Here is a 23,836-nt window from a genome sequence, read left to right on the forward strand (position 1 = left end):
CAAGTTCTGCAAGGATAAGATACTTCACTTTTTCATCTTTATAAGATATATATACATACATATAACAACATAACTAGAATATCAGTAACTCAATCACAAAACTTTTGGTTTTAATTGTTAAGCTTTGCATTTTCTGTCTTTTATGGCATTTCCACAGGATCCTAGTAATCTCTGTCTCCATCCTAATATTACCTTTTTTCTGTTCTGTGTAGTTTTATTGCATGAAGTCTTATACTTCTCTGAGTGTTATTATTGCCTTTGCACCTGCAATGCACCATCACCAGTACAGTAGATCTTGTCTCTTGTATTTTTATACCCGCTGCTAGATGGGGCCTGGATTGTTTTGGAACTTCCCTCCCAAGGCTGGCTGCACGGTTCCACAGAGCCTCCTGCAGACCATGTACGTAGGATTGTGAAGCCACCGTACCTCCCCACATAACGTACCATACCGTGCCACACAGATCTCTCCTTTATCCAGCCTGTGTGGATTTATTTATGGCATTTTCCGTCCATCCGTTCCATTCTGTCAATCAGTCAGTCCAGTGTTTCACATATTCATTCTGCAGCAGTGGGCAAATGCCCACAAATCCAATGAAGGTTCATCATGTAGTTATTAAACATGCTTAAGATAGGAGTAGTCCATCTGTCATCTGACGAATATCTATTTAGAAATCATTTTTAAACCACAACAGATACTGGAACAGATATTTGGAATTTGGCTGGGAGTGAAGCCAGACCCTGAAACTAATAATTCCCTCAACAACAGTTGGCGGCAACCAGTTCCAGGTGACACACTGCGTCGACTGTTCCAGCATGAGTGGATTTTTAAAGAAATGAAAATATGAACCAGTAGCTAATGTGCTTTGTAGTCATATGAAGAAGGGATTCTGGTTAGTCACAAGAAAAGAAGTAAAGAAAGATTACTATGTGGCATGATGACAATTGAGCCATCTCCATCTTATCATACACTGATCAGCCACAAAATTTAAAACCACTGACAGGTATGTGAATAACACTGATCATCTTGATACAATGATCTGCTGGGAAACCTTGGGTCCTGACATTCATCAGGATGTTACTTTAATATGTACCACCCACCTAGACATTGCTGCAGACCAACCACACACCCCAATGACGAAAACACTCTCCAGTGGCAGAAGCCAGCAGGACACACCACAAATGCTGCTCAACAATGGCTCAAGGAACAAAACGAAGAGCTCAAGGTGTTACCAAGGTGATACCAATCTGATCCAGCAGATCCCTCATGAATGTCAGGACCCAAGGATTCCCAGCAGAACAGGTGAACAATGCTATTGACTTTATCTGTCAGTGGTTTTAATGTTGTGGCTGATGTGTGTACTGTATGAACTGAGTTTATACCTGGAATGGCAGTGTCAATAAAGACAAATATTCAGGAACCTATGACACATCAAATTCAGAAGAAAAAAGCCAGTTACTTTTTAGGCCACATTTTTACATGGAATAATGTCAACCTTGAAGTTTGACCTAAATGGATCTCTGGGTTTTATATTTCTATGCTTAAAAGCATCCATAAAATTCTACAGTCACATTAAACTCTATGCTGAAATGCTTGGAAAAATGGCTTGGATAGTCCCTCTCTACAGCCTTGAGAGCCAAGGACCACAGTTGAAAATTAGCTAGCAACAGTTTATGTGTAGATACTATGGAACCTCAGCGTGGTCATATAGAGAAAAAATATATAAATATGGAGGCTTATGTTATACTACTTTGAGAACTTGAAATGCTACAGTGTGCGCACAAGTGACAATTTGTTGCCACATTGTTGTTAATTCACGTCTACTCTTAATTAATTAGTTACCACATTCTGATTGTTTCGTGTGCAGGATATGAGTGTACTGCACCTCATGTGTTGGTCTTAAGTTGATAATTAGCTAGTAAGGCAATATTAGCCATTCATTTACTGGTGTAATTAACCCCTACAATACATAATACATCAATTTGCTATTAATCCTAAAATGTACATCCTGAGAAAGACATAACTGTGTTTGCAAACTGGGCCACACCACTTCACCTGTGAGCCTCCCTCACTGAACAGCTGTAGCTCACACAGTTGTGTGGTGAAATTTCAAATGACTGGGTGACTTTTAGGTAACTATCAGCCTCTTTGGTAAATCTGAGAGAGTAGTGAGAGAGAATAGAGCATACCACCATGGCCTGTCATCACACATACACATACATTCATTTTTTCTCAATGTGTGTGTGTTATCTATTACTGTCTTTGAAATGCCAGACTCGGTGCTTGTTATCTTGTGTGTCTGAATCAGTATGGAAAGAACTGAGTGTTCCACAAGTCTGCAAACATACTCTTACTTTATTATGGTGTGTATGCAATATAATTCATTTTAAACTCAGCAACTGCAGTAACAAGTGGCAGATCTGTGATAATAGTAATTGCCTTGGTCAATGTTACTGAACAAGTGCTGATGTTAATCACATCATATCATAAAAGGCAGAAATACTGAATGCACCTCAGTAAATGGCAGAAAGAAATTTGAAATGTTGGATAGAGATTGGCAGTGAAACGCAGATAATTGTGCTTTAATTACAGACTTATTTGTACAGAACAAAAATAGAAGCCTGCCTTGTCAGGATCATAATCCATCAAGCTAAAAATAAAACGTGTGGTGTATTTCCATATCACCTCCTCAAATTCCCGTCATCTCCACAGGCTGAGTGTCTGTGGGGTAACAACAAGCAAAAGAAAACTCAATTTGATGTTGGCAACATACGACAAAAATGTTTTAGGAATACACAAAATGGAATGAATGGAAATAATATGGGCAGAACAGTGGAGCTATCCAGCCATGAAGATAGTTTTACTTTTAAGTCCATGTATTTTCATAATTCTTCCTCCAAGATTTCTGCCTCTTCCCCAACACAATAAAGGTAAAAGGCATTACATTTGTGGTATCAATGAAAAACATTCAACAGCCATGAGTTTTTCCAGAACAGTGTCCCTATTTCTCTCGATGATGTGCAGGATTCACTGTTAACCTGTTTCTTTTGAGAGCTGTTTACAGTGAGGTCTGTGGATAATTCAGGAGGCAGAAATTTTAGAGCACCCCTGCAGCCATAAACATTCCACTTGCACTACACCATCTAGGTCTTTTTATTAATATTCTCATGGCATCATTATAAGCTATTTTACAGTATCCTCTGAACAGAAACATCCTCACTTAACTTCTGCAAAAGAATGTTTGCTTGTGCATACATCATACAGCATTGCCTGTAAATATCATATATATCTGCCATTTACTCCGTAATAAGATGTCATCGATATAATATTTTACCTTATTACAGACACTAGCAGTATTAGACAAGGTACCATATATAGTCACTTGCCCGATAAAGGGTTAATTACATCTCTCTCTACAGGTTTTCACAGATCTACAGATTTTTTTTAATCCAAAACTACTTCACAGTTCTCTTTGTAGGTACAGGTAACCCCTTTATCCCTCTACATATTATGGCTTTAAACCTCCAATTCTACTTAGAAATAAACACAGGGCTGTTGTAGGTTATGGCCTTTTTTCAGTGGACATAGTAATAAAACCATGTGTCTCTCTGTAAACTAGCAGTAGTGTGCTCCACTGAGCTTTGCTCCTTGACATTTGGTTCACTGCTCGGGCTAGGAAGGAGTCCAGCAAACACTCCCCTCTCCCCTCAATGTACTGCTGGTAACCACACACTGTCTGTCCGTCTGCTTTCACTGGCATCTTTCCTACAGTGCTGTGGGCAGCCTATAGAACACAACCACTAGAATGAACAAATTGTTTTCATTTTTCAGTTCCGCTGCTGGATGGTCCAACTGCGCCATTCAGCTTGAGCCAAATAAAAAGTCCTAAGAGCTAGTGTTTGGATGTAGCTGATGGCCTTGACGGTAGACAAATGGTTGATGTCTCATTAAGAAGTAGGTATGACCTTAGCTTGACCATTAGACAAGTTAATAACAAGGCAAAGATACAGCTCAGTGTCTCTCATGAATCATATCTGAGATAGTGAAAGAAGCTGTCCAATTCCACTGTATTGTACAACTAATGTTCACTAGCTCTCAAAGTATGTGGCCACAACATTACACCCAAACTGAATGTTTAAAATGTCATTCTAAAACCATGGCCATTGTTACTGTACCAGCCTTCACTTCTGGAGAAGGCTTTCAACCCAGTTTTGGAGCCTAGCTGCAGGGACTTGCAGCATTAGTGAGGGCTAATTAATTGCTGTGCCTTACATGACTCCAGCTGATGTTAAGGTTTCTATGCCATTTCTTGGCCATGTCATGAAGCTCCTACCACACAGTTCTTATGTTGACATTTCTCTCCCTAATAAGTAGGAATGAAAAGAATTCTATGCACTACGTTCTTCGGTGCTACGTCCATTCCATGAATTTGTGTGAAAATTGTGTGCACCAAACACTCAGCTTTGCAGCTGTCACAGTTACCTGCACCTACAGTTGACTAGGACAGCCTTATAATCATCTGGTAGTGCCATGTTCAACAATATTCAAGTTTCAGTTTTTTTCTGTTGTCATGTTAGTTTCAAAATAGGTCTGTGTGTTGGAATAAGCATATTCCCATCTATTAGATTAGCAATAAGAGTTTTGACTGCCTTCATTTTCACACAAAAGGCAAATTTCACACTGAGCAGAATTTCAAAAAAGTAGGACGAGCTGCTTCTCCCACAGAAAAACTTAGAAATCCATTTTAAAATAAAATGACATCCTTCTGGATAGGATTTGAAGTAGAGTGAGTTAACAGAAAGACAGTGGATAACTATGGCTGTAATTATTACTGGGGTGGGTGAAAAATTACCCACATAGATGCTTTGGGCATGTTTAAAATTACCAACAAAGGTAAAATTAAAACCTCCCTTGAGAAGTAAATCCAGCCTGAAACATTTACCCACCTTGTACAAATTCTAAATATAAAATGTAACAAACCAAAAGTGACAAAAAAGTAGTGTCCATAGTCTATGTCCTTTTGCTAAAAATTACACCACTCGGTGCTTCACATTTACATTTTGAAATTACAGTTATGCAACACTACTCCCTTCAGTGATGTATGAGTGTGAACTGCATAGGGAAAAGTTAATTATTTAATAAGGGTGACATTTCAGACAGGGTCACAGTGTATAAACTAATAATGTCTGCACATGCACACAGTTTATGGTTTTGGATATATGACTGGGCTTACTGCAAACACGGCAAAACCACTAAGAGGTCATGTATGTTGCAAAATAATGCAACATTTGTTATAAGTTGGGACATTGTTGCTACCCCCAAGAAGTACAAAGTTCCACAAGTAATTACAAGAGAAATTGAGATTGTTGGTCATAAAAACATATTACATATTACACATTTTAATTACTGCATTTCATTTGCATGAAAAACAAGGATACAGTCTGCTCTGAAGGTGATCTTAGGCACTGCCTTTACAAAGGAAGGACACAGTTCAGAAAGTATTTTTTAGATTGTTTTAGATTAAATTTTAAATAAATAAAGCTCCCCATTAGTCTACACTTAATAACCCATTATGACAAAGTGAAATTAAAAAAATGTGAAAATGATCTGAATATTTTCTAAAGCCACTATGTCTTTTTGTTCTTGGACTTTTGAGCCTATTTAAATCTACATTTACAGCTGTATTAATCAGGGGTGGACCTTATGTGATGAAGTACTCCATTAAATTGACGTTAGGTACACAATGGTGGATTTAATAGCTATGGGTAACTGTAAGTGTTGCCTCAGCTTTTATTTTGCCTGTACACAGGATTGTGCAACTTTTCAGTTTTAACTCAATGCCTACAAATTTGCTGAGCAATGTCCCAGCTGTGAAAATATACCTGTGAAACAAGGTGATGATTAAAAAGAACAAGTATGCTCAGCCTTTCTTGATTAAAAAGAGATGAACATGACCACCTGAATACCACCTCTTATCCAGAATCTCATTAGTGTGGAACTGAGTGAAGTGGAATTATTGAAGCATGTACCTAAATGCACACTCAGACACGATGGCCTTAACTTTAATCACTGCTCACATCTCAGATGGTGCCAGCTCCTCATCCACTCCAACACATTCCTTTAAAGCTGGGGCCATATTTTACGATATACTGTGCATTAAGAAGCAGAGTGCAATCATCTTTGCTAGTTAGTTTTGTACTGCATATACCATAGTATGAAATGTCTATAACAAAAACCTTAAAATGACACATCGCAACTTTTGAAAGATCAAATAATACACACATTAAAAGTCAAACTGATAAGCTATAAAACACAACTTTGCTCAACTCAACTTTTTCTGTTTTAGGTTTACTTTGTCTGGTTTGACCAATGGCTTATGGTAGCTAATGCTAGCTAACATTAACAAGCTTAAGTTAGATATTGTTGGATCACAGATGTTACGTCATTTTATGGCCTCAATTTTATGGCCTCATTAGCAGACATAACCGGATTTATATTAAAGACGGGCTTTTATTCCATTTCTCCTGTTCCCCTGTTAATGCGAACATAATACTCACTCTATATTGTCTTGATAATCCCTTTATCATAGGCTTTTAATCTGAAAAAAAAAAAACCAAAACACACAACTTGGTTTGTTGCTCATTTGGACCAAAGAGCAGACAAGAGAAAAAGCATGAAGTGTAATGATATCATATAATGGAACTTCCATGAGCTAGCCCTGTAACAACTGCACTCCCAGAGTAAACTCAACTGGTTTGGTGTGTGTGAAAATCTAACAACACTCTTTCACAACTCCATGGCAGAATCAGCCATTACTTTTTCATTTAAAACTATCCTTTACATTCTCCATTGGAAGTGAATTGACAGAGATTTAAGGTACCCAAGTCTAACAAGTTAAAAAAAAAAAAGTATTCTTCATGTCTTCATGTCACGCTGTAAAACTGTTTAAATTGTTAAATGTCCTTTCATATAATACTGATGAATAATAATTCCCTTTTTGTTTTAACCACTAATGATTAGGTTTGATAGTGATGCTGGATGCATCACTATCAGTTATGAGATATACTGTTATTTTATATAAATTGTATTTTATGTGAGTCTTCGTACTAAATTGAAGCAGGCTGAATGTTGCAGAGTTGCCAGTAGGGTACTTATACTGACACAGAGATACTGACTGTTGATAATGACTCAGAGTATGCAGACCAGGAAAACATCCACCACAGGGGCCCTGGGGCAAAAATTAGCTTTGGGCATGTGTGCACTGTGTACACAATAATAACAAACTGATTTGCAATCAAATTACCACAAAGTAACTGCCACATTATGAAGGTGGGCCCCACATGGGTCAGTCTGTGTTAAGGTTTAAGCTTCAGTGCCTCTATTAAGGTGGTTTCTACTCTTTTTCTTATCTGTCCCTCCACTGTCCTGCTGTCTCTCTGACTCCATCTCTTTGATCTGTCCCAGTTTCCAAGTATTGATTCAGTGAATGTACATTAGATCAGCTCTGTCCCCTCCACACTGCAACACAATTGATTTCCGAACTGACAGGAAACTTCTCTCTGAGCCTTTTTACTGTCCCTACATAAATACAACACTGTATATTATGACTTTCCCCAGATAAATACGATGGTGTGTTTTGCATTGTGTTTTGTAATTGACATAATTAATGTTTTTCTTGTTAAATGTATTGAATTGGTTGGTCAGGTGATTATATTATGTTTATACTGTATATATGATGTTTTTGTAGCTGGTTGAGCAAACTTGAAGGTCCTCTGTTATCTAATGCAGAAACAAAATAAAATGTAGAGATTGGAGGCCTGTTCTACAAAACAAGTTCAACACACCCAAGATAACATTTTGTTATTTAGCTTCACTGAACAGCAGTTTTGCTAAGTGGTCACACGACAGTGGTTCCAAACTCAGCAAGTCAACCCAGGATTGTAATAATATGATAATATGATATGAGAGGAAACACTGATACCTACAGGTTAATTCAGTTACTGCGAATTCCAGAAATGATATTTAGCAAGGTGAAATGTAAGCAATATAATCATGTGACTAGAATAGAAAAGATACTAGAAATAATTTCCAGTTAATAAAGTCAGGCTAAGGATATATTGTTAATAAATACAATAATTATTGTTTCTAAGTGACTTTTGTCTGATGGTATTTTTTTTCTGAATTATTCTGAGTATGTGAAAAAGTTACAGCAATGTCAGACTGTTTCTGCTGCCAAGGCAGAAAGGAAAGTTGATGTCTGATGAGATCAATCTGACTGAAATGTTTTTATAATGATTTAGAATCATGGGAAATATTCAACAATGAATGGATAAAAGCATCTTTGTTCAGTAAAAATGAAGGTGTAATAGTGAGTAAGTAATCATTTAGTGACTCCGTCCTTTTGTTATAAACTCTGCAAAATTATTCCATTGATCTATTATCAACCTAGATAGATAGGACAGGTTGAAAGTAACTATTCTGGAGCAGGTTAGTTGTTCAGCATAAGTTACCATGATGATTTACCCCACTAAGAAGTAAACCACCATCAAAACCTGAGTTAAACCTGAAGTTACCTGGCTAACCTCTTATCCTGTTTCGTAGTCCAGGCCTCTATAGTGTTCAGTGAGAACTGAATTTCTCCTTCTGTATTCACAGTCTGCAGTTTATTTTGGTTGATTCAACAATAATGAAATGTGGAAAATAGAACAAAGATTAAACTCACATACTTTGGAATGTTAGTCATCACATACTCAGTGTGTCCTCATGACCAGGAGAAAAACATTACTGCTTTATTAAATGACCATGAGGAGATGAAAATGGAGAAGTTAATGATAATTTGCTTCAGCAGAGCTGCCTTTTGCTTTCATGACTGTATTATAGAGAGTGCTGAGATGTTCTCCACTCAAGCACGAGGCTGAATGAGGTGATACGTTATTTTGGATTTGGGGATCATTGTAGACCTCCACGTGCCTATCTTTATTTTGTTCTGCACAGATGGTTATAGTAACAAAGACAATACAAGTGGAGTCTTATAACCCTATGTGAACTAGAGGAGGAGGAAAAGAACACAAAGACAATAGGGAAGAGAAAAGGTTACTATGGTGCAACTGTGAGATGTGTAATTTGGCAAGATGTACTCGTGAATGGAGCACAAAAGAGGACAATATGTGTCATTTAAAGCAGGAGAGAAGAGGGGGAGAGCAGCAATGCTTCTTCTGTGAGTTAATATAATGACAATGCAAGGACAGTATTCTTACCATAGTGTCAGCTCTGCTTTTAATACTCACGAATAACCCAGTGTGAAATGAAAAGTGAAGTATACAGAGTAAAAATATGCTTGTTGTAAACCTGACAGTAAGAGGTAGATGAAAGCAACGCAACAACGTGGAAGGTGTATAATTTTGACAAGATGGTCTTATGAGATGGTGGGAAAATAAAATTGCTAGATGCAATGGGACTAAGCTAGGTTGTCATAGCAACCCTGTCTAGGCAAATCTAAAATTAAAAAAACAAAGAGGAAGGAGGGAGAGAAACAAAAAGAGGACAGGTCCATTTTGTTCTCTTTAACAAACTGCTATAAAAGCAGACTGTTTTCTAGACAGTTATTTTAGGGGGCAGTGGGGGGTGTTCCTCAGTGAAAGAGGAGACACAGAAAATAGACCTGTAAATAACTTCTCACCCACTGACAATTTGGCTGCCTGACCACAGTTGGTGGAGGGAGACAGAGAAGTTTTGAAGTTAGGTCCTCCACTGTGAAGAGTGGACTGTTCTCTGATACACAACACAGCTAAAGGAGGAGATGCAATAGAACATAAAGGCTACATGATGTGGGGATATTATGATGTGAGGAAAAACAAGATTATATACTAGAAATGAAATGTACCAACATGCAGGATTTTAATGTGTAGAAAATATAACAACACATGCAAACACATTAACCCTAACCCTAACCCTAAGATAATGTGAAGAAAACTGTGTGGAAACCAGTCCACAAGTTTGATTGTACTTGTGTTTTCTTGGACTAAAATGTCATAAGCTATGGACCAAGGACTGTCCCAAAGTCCACTTTAATTGAGGGGTATGCAAACGTGTTGTTGCTTTGTCCATTTAATGGGGAATACTTCTAAAGCTCACATATGGACTTGGGGTAGAGCCCAAGTTTATAAAAGTATGATGACTCTGTTGTTTTAAAGATGGAATTAGAACAGTGGAAATTGACATTGTATAAAATTTACTATGTGAACTATTGTTGTAGGCTACAGGTAATGTCACCCACTGGTGTGGTTTCAGATATTACATTTATTTTTTATTTTTTTGCTATATGTTTTTATATATGTTACAATGAGGACAACAGGTGTACAGTTATGTTGGAATGTGATCATCAGAGCCCAGCTGACCTGGTGATGTAAACAAGAACACTGCTGCACCCAGCTGAGTGTAGTGCTTCTCCTTGATTTTGAGAAATGGCATACCAAGTTCAGTTTGCCAAGTTGGAAATACCATGAAATTTGAACTTTTTAAAAAGTTTTAAAATGGTTCATTTAATTGTCATTTAATAATCTATTGAAATCTGGCCAGAGGTTTGTGTCAGTTTGACTTGATGGTGCCCGAAAAGACATAAAACAGTCACCAGACAGACTCATCCTCAGGGGACCATGAATGCTTTCACCAAATTTAACCACTGAACGGTAATTGTTGAGAGATTTTGCTGCAGACCAAAGTATAGAACAGACCAGAAATAATTAACTAAAGGCCCACAAGGCACGCACAGACTGTACATACACCTATAAAAGACACACATTTGTATCAACCACATCTATCAGTATCTTTTATTAAAGAAACAAGAACTTCACCATAGCTAGGTGCAGAGAAGAACACTCATATCTTTCCACCAGCAGTAGTGGCATCATGAGGCCAAATATAGCAGGGTAATGCTACAACTGATTTCACAACCAGGTGTCTTACATAAGCATGTCAGAGTGAATAGAGGTGGTGAGAAAGAGAGGGATGAGATGAGATGAAATGAAGTCAGAGAAGAGACAGAGATGGAGGATGAGGTGGGAAAATAAAACAAAAAACAGTTGAGTGCAAAAGACCTAAAGTGACAAAGCAGGTTAGAAGATGGAGGAGTGGCAAGAATACAAAGAAAATTGTCTCAGCGAGAAGAAGAGGAGAGATGCTGCAAGACAAAAAAGGAGAGGGTAGGGAAGAGGTTTTGGGAAAAAAAATGACTGTCAGACAGTGGTGATTTATTTGAAAAGCAGAGAAACAGACATGCAGAGATTTAACAGCAGAAAAGGCCGAAGGGAGACTGGCAGATACAATACCTGGTGTGAAATTCTACATTTATTCTCTTACCTGTTGAGCAGCTGGTTTGCACGTGCTTCTAAAAGTCATTTGTATATTAATGTCATATCGCGTGAAAGGGATCATTTTTAACAATGGACCCACAGAGAATTATCATCTTTAGGTTTTTTAAGCCTTTTTCAGTTCATCAGTTTGGTTTTGTATCAAGTAAAGTCTGCTCCCATTAACTCCATTTCCAGCAGCAGGCAGCTCTTTTCATTAGAAAAATGCTCTGCTAAACTGAATATACAATCCAACAAACAACAGACAATATAAAAGGTTAGCAAAACAGCATGTTAGGAAAACTGTATCTTTAGCTGATGTGTGACCTATGTGGTTTTCAGTTAGTTGTGAGAATAAATGAATATTAATAAAGTTAAAAATCAGTGAATGCTGCTTTAAATCACATCCACTACAATCTTACAATCTACAATACTTCCATCTCCACCTGGTGAATCACGAACTATAATACAAAATGGTCAAATTCACAAGTATTGTCAGAACACAAACCTCTAGGGTTGTTGTATTATTATTAAGATTACTACAGCATATGTCAATCTGATGTACAGAATAGAAAATATAAGAGTCGCTGATTTATTGTTATTATTTAAAAAAAAACATTTTTTGAGGATAAAGGATTAGTGAAGTGGTGATAAAGAAGAGAGAGATGACAGAGTAAAACAGCGAACAAGCAGCTATAAAGCGAGGGAGCAGGAGAAGGAGAGGTGCCATTGTTTGGTCTCTGTTCTCATGTTAATACTCCTCATGGCTCCATTCCAGCTGCCTCAGAAAGGTCAGAGTCACCCATTTAATACAATGGTCACGATGGGAGGGAGAGAGCAAGGGAGGAGTTAGAGAGAAGGGAGAGAGAGAAAAAGAAGAAAAATGAAATCATTAGGTATATTCTATTTGACTGGTATGTAAGTGTTAAAGACTGATGATAACAGATATTTCAGATATATATCTTTGATAGTTTTAAATGTGACAATTTTGATTTAGATTTTTAAAAATTGGGGCAACACCTTCAAATGAACCAAATTAATCAGCCTTGTAATCAGAAGTATGAAACTCTAAATTCAGGGATTTCTGTCTCTTCTTTGAATGAATATACATGACCATGACTTGGCAATGAAGGGGAGATTTATTAGGGATAAATGCCTCTAAGTTATGGAATAAGTGAGGCATTAATAATGAGCACATAAAGAGATCACAATCAAACTTGTATACAATTTAAATCACCAAATCACCTGATCACTTAGTTTGACAACAGTGAAGTTAAGAATGTAGTTCAGAGTTGCTTGAGAAAGGTGGAACACTACACTACACTCACGTTCTTTAACTAGACAGTGTTTAATGTGATTTTGCTGGCCGGATGACAAAACTTCCAAAATACTATCAAAGCAAGACTTACTGAAATACAAAAATTCAAAAACCAAGGCTTATTGAGACTATAGTACTGAGCTACAAACTTGGGCTTGTTTCAGCTAAAGATTAAAATGTGCTCAGCTTGATAAAGAGGAATAGAGGGAATTGATCTGGAACCTTTCATACTCTAGGGAGTTTAACTGAGGTTTTATCTGCAAAAATCACACACTTAAACTTAACACTATGGTAAATCAATAGTGGTTCTAAACATAAATTGTATGTATTACGTAGGTCATTAGGGAAATAATATGATAATAGTACAGCCCATCAAGCATGGTATACAGGACTAGTTCATTATCAAGATGATGTTCAGTAGTAACTGTACACTGAAAATCACAGAAGTGACCTAAATAGACCTGACTGCCCATGGTTACTAGGTGACAGTGTGGTCACATGGTAAACAGTGTATTCAATTTAGCATTTCATAAACTGGCCATTGCATATCACACAGACATGGGAGCTGAAGGGGTTTTGTTGAGTAATAACTGGATTACTGAAGGGTTGGACAGCTGATTCCGATGTATTTAGACATGTGCTTAACCAAAAAGGAATATCAGAGTCAGGACCATCCTACCATTCATGACAGGAACCTGGCAAGTTTCTTATCTCAGAGGCCACTCAGGATGAGTGTGTGTGTGTTTGTGTACGTGTGAAACAGAGACACACACACACAGAGAGAGAGAGAGAGAGAGAGAGAGAGAGAGAGAGAGAGAGAGATTAACATGTGGAGAGAGAGAAAAATCATTTAACGTGGTTAATTCTGGTGACTTATTTGTGAAATATATTTTCATCTTGTGTATCGCTGTTGTGAGATTCACAGCCAGGATGACCCCAAAATGTTATAAGGAGTGTTTACATCCTGCTGTTTATTTTATGGTCACATGAGAACATCGGCCTCTACGGATCTGAGAATGGTGGTTGGCTGTCTGGCCAATGTTAATCCTGACACTTTTATTGTGAGAGATGAGAAGGCCATTTTGCAATCCTGAGAGTTCCTGAAGAGGTTTATTCAAATCCTCTGTGTTACTTCTCAGTGGAATTCAAGAGCAGGGGGGGTGTCTTTCAGAGTTGTTTACTCTGGGAGGGATAATATCTGAGGTCATTTAGTTCTGTTTATTTGGCTCAATTAACAAGTAAAAGATGTACTCTGACCAAATGAGTGTACCTAGAAATACTTTTTCAAACACACATATAGAAAGTCTGTAAGCTAGTCCATTGTTACACTCACCTGATGTACAGTATTCCTCACATAATAATGGCAGTGTACTGGAGCTGTCATTTCTCAGCTCATCCTTTTCCTGCAGGCCTGTGCAGACTCACCTGAAAGCTATGCTGCTGCTTGCCACCACTGCTGCTGCCTCTACTTTCTCTGTTCTTTGTAATGTAGTGCTTTTTTGTGTTTTTTTTAAGTGTCTGATCTTAAAACTAAACAACTGCTGTTACTGCTGTTGTGCTATCTGTTCCCATGCACTTCCTGAGTTTAGTCTCTCAGTGGTTGACCTTTCTTGGTTGTCTGGCATGTGCATTATGATGCTTAAATTGTGGTTCATCACTATCACACTGCTGACATATCCAGTTCACCCTTTTAATCATGGCAGTGTCCTTAAGCTGTCGGTGAAACAGTGCTGCTGCTTCTGTCAGCATTTCCACTGCTCCATTTTTACTCCAACTTTTTAACAGTGTCACAGGGTTCCAAGACCTCAGCAATGACTTTGTTTGGTAGAAATTATGGGAAAGGCTATGATTAGAAGTACCAAGTTGTAATAAACTGCGATAATCTTTAACATGAGGGAGTAAAATGCTATGCCAAAATCCATTTAAATCTGCTCTAGTTAATATTTCTCTATGAAACCTTTTAGCATCTTTTAGCTCACTGTTCTGGTTTGCGACACACAACTTTACTGTTTTGGGTCACTCATGTAGGTGTCATTTCCAGACACAGCAGATGCACACCCCTTTGAATCAATCTAACAACAATTTACCACGTTGGTCTCATTTCTGCATATGCACCCTGGTCGTTTTTATGCAAAGTTAACGACATCGATTGGACCTAGAAACATCTCTGTGTTAGTTCCAACACACCACAGTTCTGAACTGAATGCTGTCAGACTAACATAAAGGCTGCAGCAACACAATGTAGAACATACATAGAGACTGAGAAGATCACCGAAATACATTTATTTGTAATTACATATTTATTTAATTTAAATGTATTATTTTTACATCTCAGTCAGCCTCTTCTATGCACAAAATCTGTAAAACACTATAAACTATGAAACAGCTTACTGTAAAGCACTGAGGGAGTTCAAGCTTCTCTGATCAGATCAGTCTATAAAGGCCACTTTGCTCATGCAGTGTGACCAGGGCAAGAGATTAAAAACTCTCTTATAATAATAAACTGATCAGCAGTTGGTCTGTGTATTTCCATTGTTCATTTGTGTCAAAATGCTTTACAGTAGTACGTCATGTGAGAAAATAGGAATTAAATTAAACATAAGTTCCACCTTAATGGTCTGTCTTTCAGTGCTTGTGTACTGTCAGATATTATAAAAACAAACAGACAGCTATGAAATTACATTTAATGATGGAAATGTGAAACTGTATCGGTAATTTCATTGTCAGAGGCAGTGCAGGCATCCTTCATGCTCACAATCTCTCAGGCACCAGGTGTATATGTTACACAGTGAAGTTTCATTTGATGTATTTCCTGTAGGAAAAGAGATATTGGACACACACTGTTGGGTAGCCATGCCTGTTAAATGTATGAGTAGGCAACTGCTTGTTAACACATTCTCCATGTAACAACTTCATAAAATGATGATTTGTCAGTGTTGTGTTTGCAGCTTAATGCAATGCTCTCATATGGCTAAATAATAATAATAAAAAATAAAAGGAAGGAAAATAAAAAAACAATATGCATTTTGCCTTGTAAGTGACACTCACAAATAAGATCTCCATCAGCTGCTGAAAATGACTGTCTCTCTTTAATGGTACTGGATAAAAACACAGATTATGCTTAATCATTTCTGGAGAGAGGAGAACAGTAGAGGACAAATGAGGCTGCAGAAAAAGAAAAAATGGCACAAGATAAAGAGGAAGATTTGTTGGAAAAGCCTACTTTTGTCTACTTCTATCTGAAATCAAAATCCCATTCAATGAGAAATTACTGTTAATTTTCCAGTGGCAAACATTTCACTATCATCATTGTAGACTTCATGTCATGACTGCAAAAATGAAGAGCTTTACAGGTGTGGCAATAGTAATGAAGGGTGATGGGGCTTATTGGACTTTTAAAAAACAAATAGCAATAATTTGCAGTAATCAGTCTCATATTTATTCTTATTTGAACACACACGTCTGTTTGCCATCTCTTTAACTTCACATTAAATGAGGAAAAGTAGTCCCTGAGTGTTATTCACTGTTTAAAAATCACTGTAAATCTTACCGTTCTGTAGCACTGAGGCCAACAGTACCTCAGTCAGGTGATGTAGTCTCAACAGAAGCTCACTCAGCCCGAGACTTTGTGTGTGGTCATGTTTGCGTTTTGTTTATCTAAGTGTGTTGGTGGACTGATATCATCGTCTAGCAGAGTTGCTGGACTGACACTGTCTGACCTCACTCTTTGTGTGTGTTGATGTGTCTGTGTATATTAGTGTAGTTGTGTATAACAGGCCAGTTCAACTAGATCTCAGCACAGCCTCAGACCTTTTGTTATTTTTGGGGGTAGTGAACTTCCCAGCTCCATAACAATCTTGGTCAGTAAGCATCTATGTCTACTCTAGTTTTGACCCTGTCTTTGTTGCCTTACAAACTAGAGCATCACTGAACTGTGTTTTGGTGGATACTGTTCTTTAAACTTTTGGGGGAAAAAGATCACTCAGTTCAAACTTTTTGTTGCTTCTCTTCATTTTGGGTTTCACCTCCCAGAGATTTCATGCACATGTTTTGATTAATTCTGTAGAACATTTTGCTGTTTTGGTCACACAATTTAAAAAAAAAAATGTGACCACTGCAGGTCTCTGTAACAGAGCAATTATGATATGAGTTTGTCCACATTTTGTTTGTGTTACACCAAGAAACACAGCAATGCAACTAGAGATAGACGGATAGGGTTTTTCCAGGGCCGATACTGATAACAATTATTAGTAGTCAAGGAGGCCGAAAACCGATATTTGGAGCTGATATTCATTTGCAGTAAAAGTGAAAATATTGGGGTCAAAATTTTGAACAACACAAACACCAACACTTAACTTTGTTTAAATGCCTTTAAGCATATGTTTATTAAACAGCTTTGTTAAAGGTTTTTTTTTAATTTTTTTTATCTTCTATTGTCTAAGAATTCTAACAAAAAATGCAGGGAGCTCCCAGGCTCAGCAGCATTAATTAAATTGTTAAATGAAAAATTAAAAAAATAAATAGCTTCCTAAAGTTTTCTACAGTAAATAAAGTTTTCCAAAATTTCAGTATAACTGAAATGTTATTTTATCTTTCACTTATCTTTGTTTTAAGTTCAAACTTTTTCTCCTCTCCCCGTGTGTGTGAGCACTGTGCATGCACAGCTTTCACTGCTGATTGGCTGTTATCCATGCCGTGGCTCTGCGTGTAACCAATCAGATGGTGCTGTGGGTGGAGAGCCAAAATAATATAATAAATAGAGCCAAAATAACCCAGTATTAAATTGATCTCTTATCGGCTGTCGGATTTTGAAAAATACCGATGCCGATATGCGTCAAAATGCCGAATTGCAAATGTTTAATGAGGACGGACATGCATTCACCACAGGTTTTGTGTGCCGGTGATGGAGGGTGGAAACTAAATACTGAGGTGCTGAGAAAACACAACTTGAATTTGAAATTAAATTAGTTTTAAATTCTACATCAGTTGCGGGTGATTTCAACAACTATGGCACTCAGATTCCACATCTGACTAGCCTCTTCTCTATGGTGACAGCAGCCACAGCTCTTGCGTTGTTTAGGCTTGTCCACTTGGCCAAATTTATAACAAACAAAGCCATGATCTAATGGGGTTGTTACATTATCCTGCAGAATCCCTTGTGTATATGTACAGTAACACTGAGGATATCTTTTAAGGGAAAATTCAATACAGAAAGGGAAAAAACACATAACAAACTGCTCCTCCCACTTAGCAACTCTGTTAGTCATCAGGGACACCCATAATGCATTTTGTGATTAACAAAGACTGTAAACACAACTTTGTGAACAAGAAAACTCCACAGAGCATCTTTCATTAGGAGGAGGATTTACTTCTACTGTAGTCTGAATTTGAAGCATTGTTGGTTGTGTAACTTTTGTTTTTATTCTGATGTGTTTTGTACCATAAATGTTTTTTAACTGATAAATCTTTCAGTAAAGCAGTGAAACTGATCCCCATCTTGATTCCATCTCCTCCATTTCCAATCAGTTCCTCATTTGTCAGCTGCTCAGTTCACTTCAGTAGAACACAATATTCTATTAGCCATCTGATTGTGGATGTCACTGAAACAGTACTGCCATCATCATGAATCTCTCTGGGAGCAAATACAAATGCAGATGATTCTGTTTTTTGTAAGGTCATACATGAAGCGTAATCTTCTGTGTTTGTGATTGTGTTGCAGGTTGCTATCCAGGATGGCAGGGATTAAGGAGCAGCAGTTCACGGAAGAGAAGCCCCTGCTGCCAGAGCAGAGAGGAGTGGACTCAGACATGGTCAGTCCATCTGCTTTATTTACCACGTGGATCCTCTGTACCATTAACCGTCCTGTCTGGGTGCTTATATGCTGATTAGTGTGTGCAGAATGAACTACTCTGAAACTCTTGACAGACACAGACATGTTTGGGATGGCTTATAAATAGATAATGTGCTTGTTTACCAGCTGAGGATCCAACCATGACTGCGATAACAAAACTATGAAAAGATGAAAGCTCGCTTAAGCTGAGAGAGAGAGGTGGGTAGGCAGTGGGTGGTTATATAAAGGCCACTTATTCCAGTCCACTTACCCACTACTTAAGCAACAGGTTGTGGCTGAATCCGGAGCTCTTGAATGTTTGAGAGCCTCCTACTGCAGGAATTATGGAAATGGTGGAGACTCGCCAGATTAACTTGAAAAGTGACTTGAAGAGTGACTGGAAAACACTCATTTCTCTTTAAATATTTCAAACAGCCATTTCTCAGTGAATAGGGTTAGTTGTTAGTCTTTCGAGTTGTGTGTGAATGGAGCAGAGAAAAAGTAGATAGAGGGTGGTTGATCCAACATATCAGAACAGATGTGCATATTGTTGCATATTCTTATGCTTATGACAAGCCTATTATCTCTGCTGGAGGAATCAATGTGAAAGCAGCGAATGGAGCCACTGACTAAACCTGTTAATCATGACTCACATGGCCACTGTGTCAGAAATTAAGCAATGCTCCCAGGACATGCAGTAGTTCAGGGTTTTGTTTTGTTTTTTTGACCAAGTAGCTTATTAGGAGTAGCATATGTTGTAGATCAATGTGATTGACTAATTCTGCTACTGATCAGCTCATCAACAGATCATTAGGCCTTCTCATTATGACCCTCTGCTTGTGAATAATCAAGGCCATCAATTGCTACCTCCATTGATCCAGTTACATGTTTGCGTGACTCAGTGGGTCACTCATTTCATTGTTCTGTTGATGACGACTTCAGCTCAGACACATTTGCAGTTTTATCTCCTACCTCTCTCATCTCCCAGCTCATTTTAAGCTTGTAGCTCTGGTGCAACAGTATGTTAGTGACCTTTAAGAGCAGTTACTGAGTGATTACCTCCTGGCACAAAACACTGGGAAAACTCTGGTCTGACTCACAGGAAGAGACTGAGACTAATGCTGCATTCAGTTCATGTAGACGTAATAGACGTTTAATCCTGATGGTTAAAAGCAGTCAAGTTTTAGTTTTTATTTGCTGAAATTGATTTGAATTACTTAAAATATCAGACATTATGCTCAGCATTTAAAAGAACAAATAAACTGATAGTGGTGCATTTGGATTGTCCAAATATGTCCAAAAAGGACAAAATTGTTCATTTTGGTCATTTTATTAAAAATATACAACATATATCACTCTTTATAATGTTTTGGGTATTTCTTTAAAATAAGTAAATACTAAGACAATTTAATGGTCCTTTGGTCCAACTTTGGAGCAGTGTTTTTAAAAATGTACCCCTGTTTTATTTGTAATGAATATGCATGAATACTCCATTTCACTGAATGACAGTTGGTGATGGTAAAAGTACAACAAAGGTAATGTTGTTATGCTATCAAGTAAACTGTTAACAGTGCACAATTTAAATATTCCAAAACTTGTACAACTTGCTCCTCTTTTTCAGCCTGAGTGCATTTCTAAGATCTCCATGAAATTGCATCAGAAAATGAAACATGAATGATTTATATCACATTCTTATGTTCAGTATGTGTTGCTGCTATGTCTGCTCTGGTTGTTACCCAATAACCACCTTGTGCTTGTTGTTTCACAACACAGCAGGATAAAGGAGATGAGGCATCAGGGGGGCTCCCTTGCCCTGCCAGCCCTGCACCCCTTAACAACCCCTCCCCCCCCAGCCGCCCCAGTCACCGCTGGCATGTCATCGCACGGCACTGGCTCCGCCAGACTCGCCGTCGTACCAGCGGGGTCCTCCCGGTAACTACCAGAACCACCCAAACAAGCAGAAAAATCTGACTGCCAGCACACTGACTCACACACACAGAGCCAACACAACACAACTCAAAAAGAGTTCAGCTGAGCAGACAACTTGAACATTAGACACTTGAGATATACAGAACAGAACTAACCCATTACACAAAAACCACGAAAATCTGAATGGCTGATTAACTGCTAGTATCCACCACTAGAAAACACCCAACATGACAATGTAGCCAACGTAATGTTTGTACGTATGTATTATTTACAAATAGTACTACACAGTAAAAATACAAATTCCTATACAAAATCTCATGTAAGTAAATGTACCGAAGTGCTATCAGTAAAGAGCACTGTAGCTATCTCTAAGGTTACAGCTAGGCAGAGCTGGTTGCAGCCAATATTAAATGTAGAAACTTGTGTATAGCTCACAAATTATAAAAGTGGTGTTCCTGCACACTGAGGGATTCAATACAAAAAGTCATCATATATGCTTCACTAACCACCTGCGCTGAGGTATATGGGCACCAGTTGGTGGTCACCTGTCCCCTTGGATTTAGACATAGGACCTTGGATGCAAAGCAGCCCGTGTTTTAATATTTTTTTATTCTGCTACATGTGTTCATACAGCAAAGAGCAAAACTTGACAGGTGGGTTGCAAATTCCATTCACTACTCTGGCATTAATCACCCAGTGACCTCAAGGAAGTGCATAACAATCAGTTTGAGGTTTTTGCAAATATCTCAAAAATGGCTTAGCTTAGACTCAAATTTCATCTCTCAATTCTCTCTCAATTCATGTGCATCTTTGCTCCAGAGGTTTTCTGCTCTGAAATGCCAAATTTTCCAGACATTTTCAAAAACATTGAATGTCAAAGTAAAACAAATTAATTGAAGGCTGTTCATCCCATCTTCACAAAATTTGGTATACTTCATATACAGACAATGCAGACAAAAAGTTATCAAAGGAATGATTGATGCATCAATCCATTTTACATCCATTTTAATGTGCAATAGTTCCTGAGTGCATTGAGATATCAACCTGAAATTTGAAACGGAATCTTAAGTACTAAAGCATGTTGCACTTCATCTCTAGGGGGCACCAAAATGCAAAAAAGTTATGTATCAGTCACTCCAAAGTGGAGTGAAGTTTTGATGCTCCAAAAGCAGCAAAAGTTATAAAAGAAAAACTTGAAAAATTAATACTGCTCTCAACCTAAGACTTGCACACATGTACCATCCTTAGCCAGCACCTTCAACATGCATGATAGGTGTGAGGGCCTATCAGCACTAGCTGCAGCTTTGAATGATTATTGTTATTGTGTTGTATCCCTCAATATGAGGCACACATGCTACTAGAAGTTTCCTAGAAATTATGTATGTTACTGGTACTTGTTACTTTCCCTGTCTAGACATCTCCATTCATAGGATCTCTTGGATCAGACTTAATCAACTCAGTCCCTGATCCTCCTGGACCTGATGAACTCAATTTAGTGTTGCAGTAATTCTGCCTTTTTAGCAGAGAGATCCTTTTAAAAAGCCTAAAAAGTGGGCCAAAATCTACATTAGTGAAACCAGCCTCCAGACACAGAGACTCCAGGATCAGAGACAACACAAACACACCATAAGAGCAGACAACACCAGCAGAGAGCAACTAGATCCAGAACATCTTCTCAGCACCCTGTCACTCTGCAGCCATACATAATACATAATACAAAGCTTGTAGAGATCACAAGTCAAAATTTATATATAGCGCCAATTCACAACAGAAGAAGAATCTCGAGGCACTGTACATATAGAGCAGGTCTAGACCGTACTCTTTATCTTATAAGATTTACAGAGAAAAACCCAACAGATCCCACCATGAGCAAGCACTAGGCGCCTACCTATTGTATTGATTTATTACTGTTTCAACTGAGAATCTCAGTTTTAGAAATCTTTATTCTGAGATAGAACAAGACAAAATGGGACACATTCTTCCAAAAGGTTTTTGGTGGAAAATGTCCAAAAATGGTTTTTAGAAAAAAAAACTGTATAGATCAAACATTTCTTCTAGATGCCACAGTACTCACTCCAGCTCCTAAGTCCTCTTCCTTCTTACCGTGGTGAGCAGCAGTATATCCAATACATGCAGTATGATGGGGGTGGGAGTCATATGAAAGAGTGCCACCTGCTGGTCCGACCATCATACTGGCATCACTAACATTTTCCCTCCCAAGACAAAGAGCCTTGTGCATGAAACTCCAGAGTCTGAAGCTGCCCTTTCAGTTGTACATTTAAGTTGAGGTGAGAAATCAGTTTATTGTATTTCCTACTCCTCACATCTCCCGGCTGTGTGCTGGTGAGGATACAGTGGCATACTGGAAAAGTTAATGTCTCTATTATTATTAATATAAAATCGTCATATTCTTCTATAGGGCAACTTCAGGTCCTGTTGTTTTTAGGTATGTCTTTCCCACTTTTTAGATGTGTCCCTGATCTGATTTTGTTCATTCACTGGAGTACCACACCCATCCTTATCTCCAGTCTTCATTGCTAATAACTAAAATATGACTTTCTTTAAACTTTTTCCTGTACCTCAATCCACAACTGTTTCTTTTGACTTTGTGTATGTGTAATATCCATCTCTAACCCTGCCTTATTTTCTTTCAGAAACCTCTTCCAAAATTTCTATGTGAACTCACAAACTAAGACCTGACATGTGCATGTTTAACAAGGAAACACTGTGAAAACCACTGTCTGGTGGTTCTGACTGGTGTCCAACCTCATGTTCATGTCTTTATTTTATGTCCAAATGTTCCTTCTCTGTTCAGCTTCATCAAGGGAACAACAAAACAGAGCAGGAATAAGTTCATGAATCAGATGTTGAAATAACACAGGTTACTATCAGTGAACTTGTAAAAATTTGTTAAAATTTCATTTTGCTAATAAGCATGTGGTAATATTCCAGCCCCGGTATGCATTTAGTTACAGATAAAACACCTGTTTTATTTCAATACATTGCTTCAGAGAAGACCATATTCCTCAAAAAGAAAGCACCTCACCTGCAAGATAGAACATACACTGATTAGCCCCAACATTAAAACCCCCTGTCTGATATTATTTATGTCCATTCACGCTACAGCTGGGACATGGGCAGTGGATCCTCTGGGTCCTGTGGATTCTGGGGATTGGGTTACTTATTCATCCAGATGAATGCTGTGGCTGATCAGTGTGTTTTCTTTAAGACATCCAAAATAATGTCATCTGATTATATTCAAAGCATTCAAATACTGGAAAGCTTTGACTGGCACTGGCACTGGCACAGCTGTCACATCTACTGAGGGCAGCTTGTCATCAGCAATGTCTCTGAATGTTTTAATCTGCCTTGGCAGTCAAGGAGTCAAACTGGCTCCCAGGGATTCTGACTCC

The 23,836-nt window shown here is 38.0% G+C and overlaps 1 protein-coding gene across 7 annotated transcripts in view; it reads left to right on the forward strand.

Moving 5' to 3' along the window:
• Positions 1-23,836, forward strand: part of ndrg4 (NDRG family member 4) — a 51,000-nt gene that overhangs the window by 2,264 nt on the left and 24,900 nt on the right. For 4 of the 7 annotated variants that reach the window (XM_018704187.1, XM_018704188.1, XM_018704190.1 and 1 more), the window contains 3 exons: positions 327-400; positions 18,384-18,474; positions 20,268-20,426. In XM_018704187.1, coding sequence (XP_018559703.1) covers positions 327-400; positions 18,384-18,474; positions 20,268-20,426 — 324 coding nt within the window. The remainder of the gene's footprint in view (positions 1-326; positions 401-18,383; positions 18,475-20,267; positions 20,427-23,836) is intronic. The other 3 variants (XM_018704189.1, XM_018704193.2, XM_018704192.1) reach the window with 3 other exon arrangements.

This window comes from Lates calcarifer, linkage group LG10, assembly GCF_001640805.2.
Source record: "Lates calcarifer isolate ASB-BC8 linkage group LG10, TLL_Latcal_v3, whole genome shotgun sequence".
In the NCBI taxonomy this organism is placed as follows: Eukaryota; Metazoa; Chordata; class Actinopteri; family Centropomidae; genus Lates; species Lates calcarifer.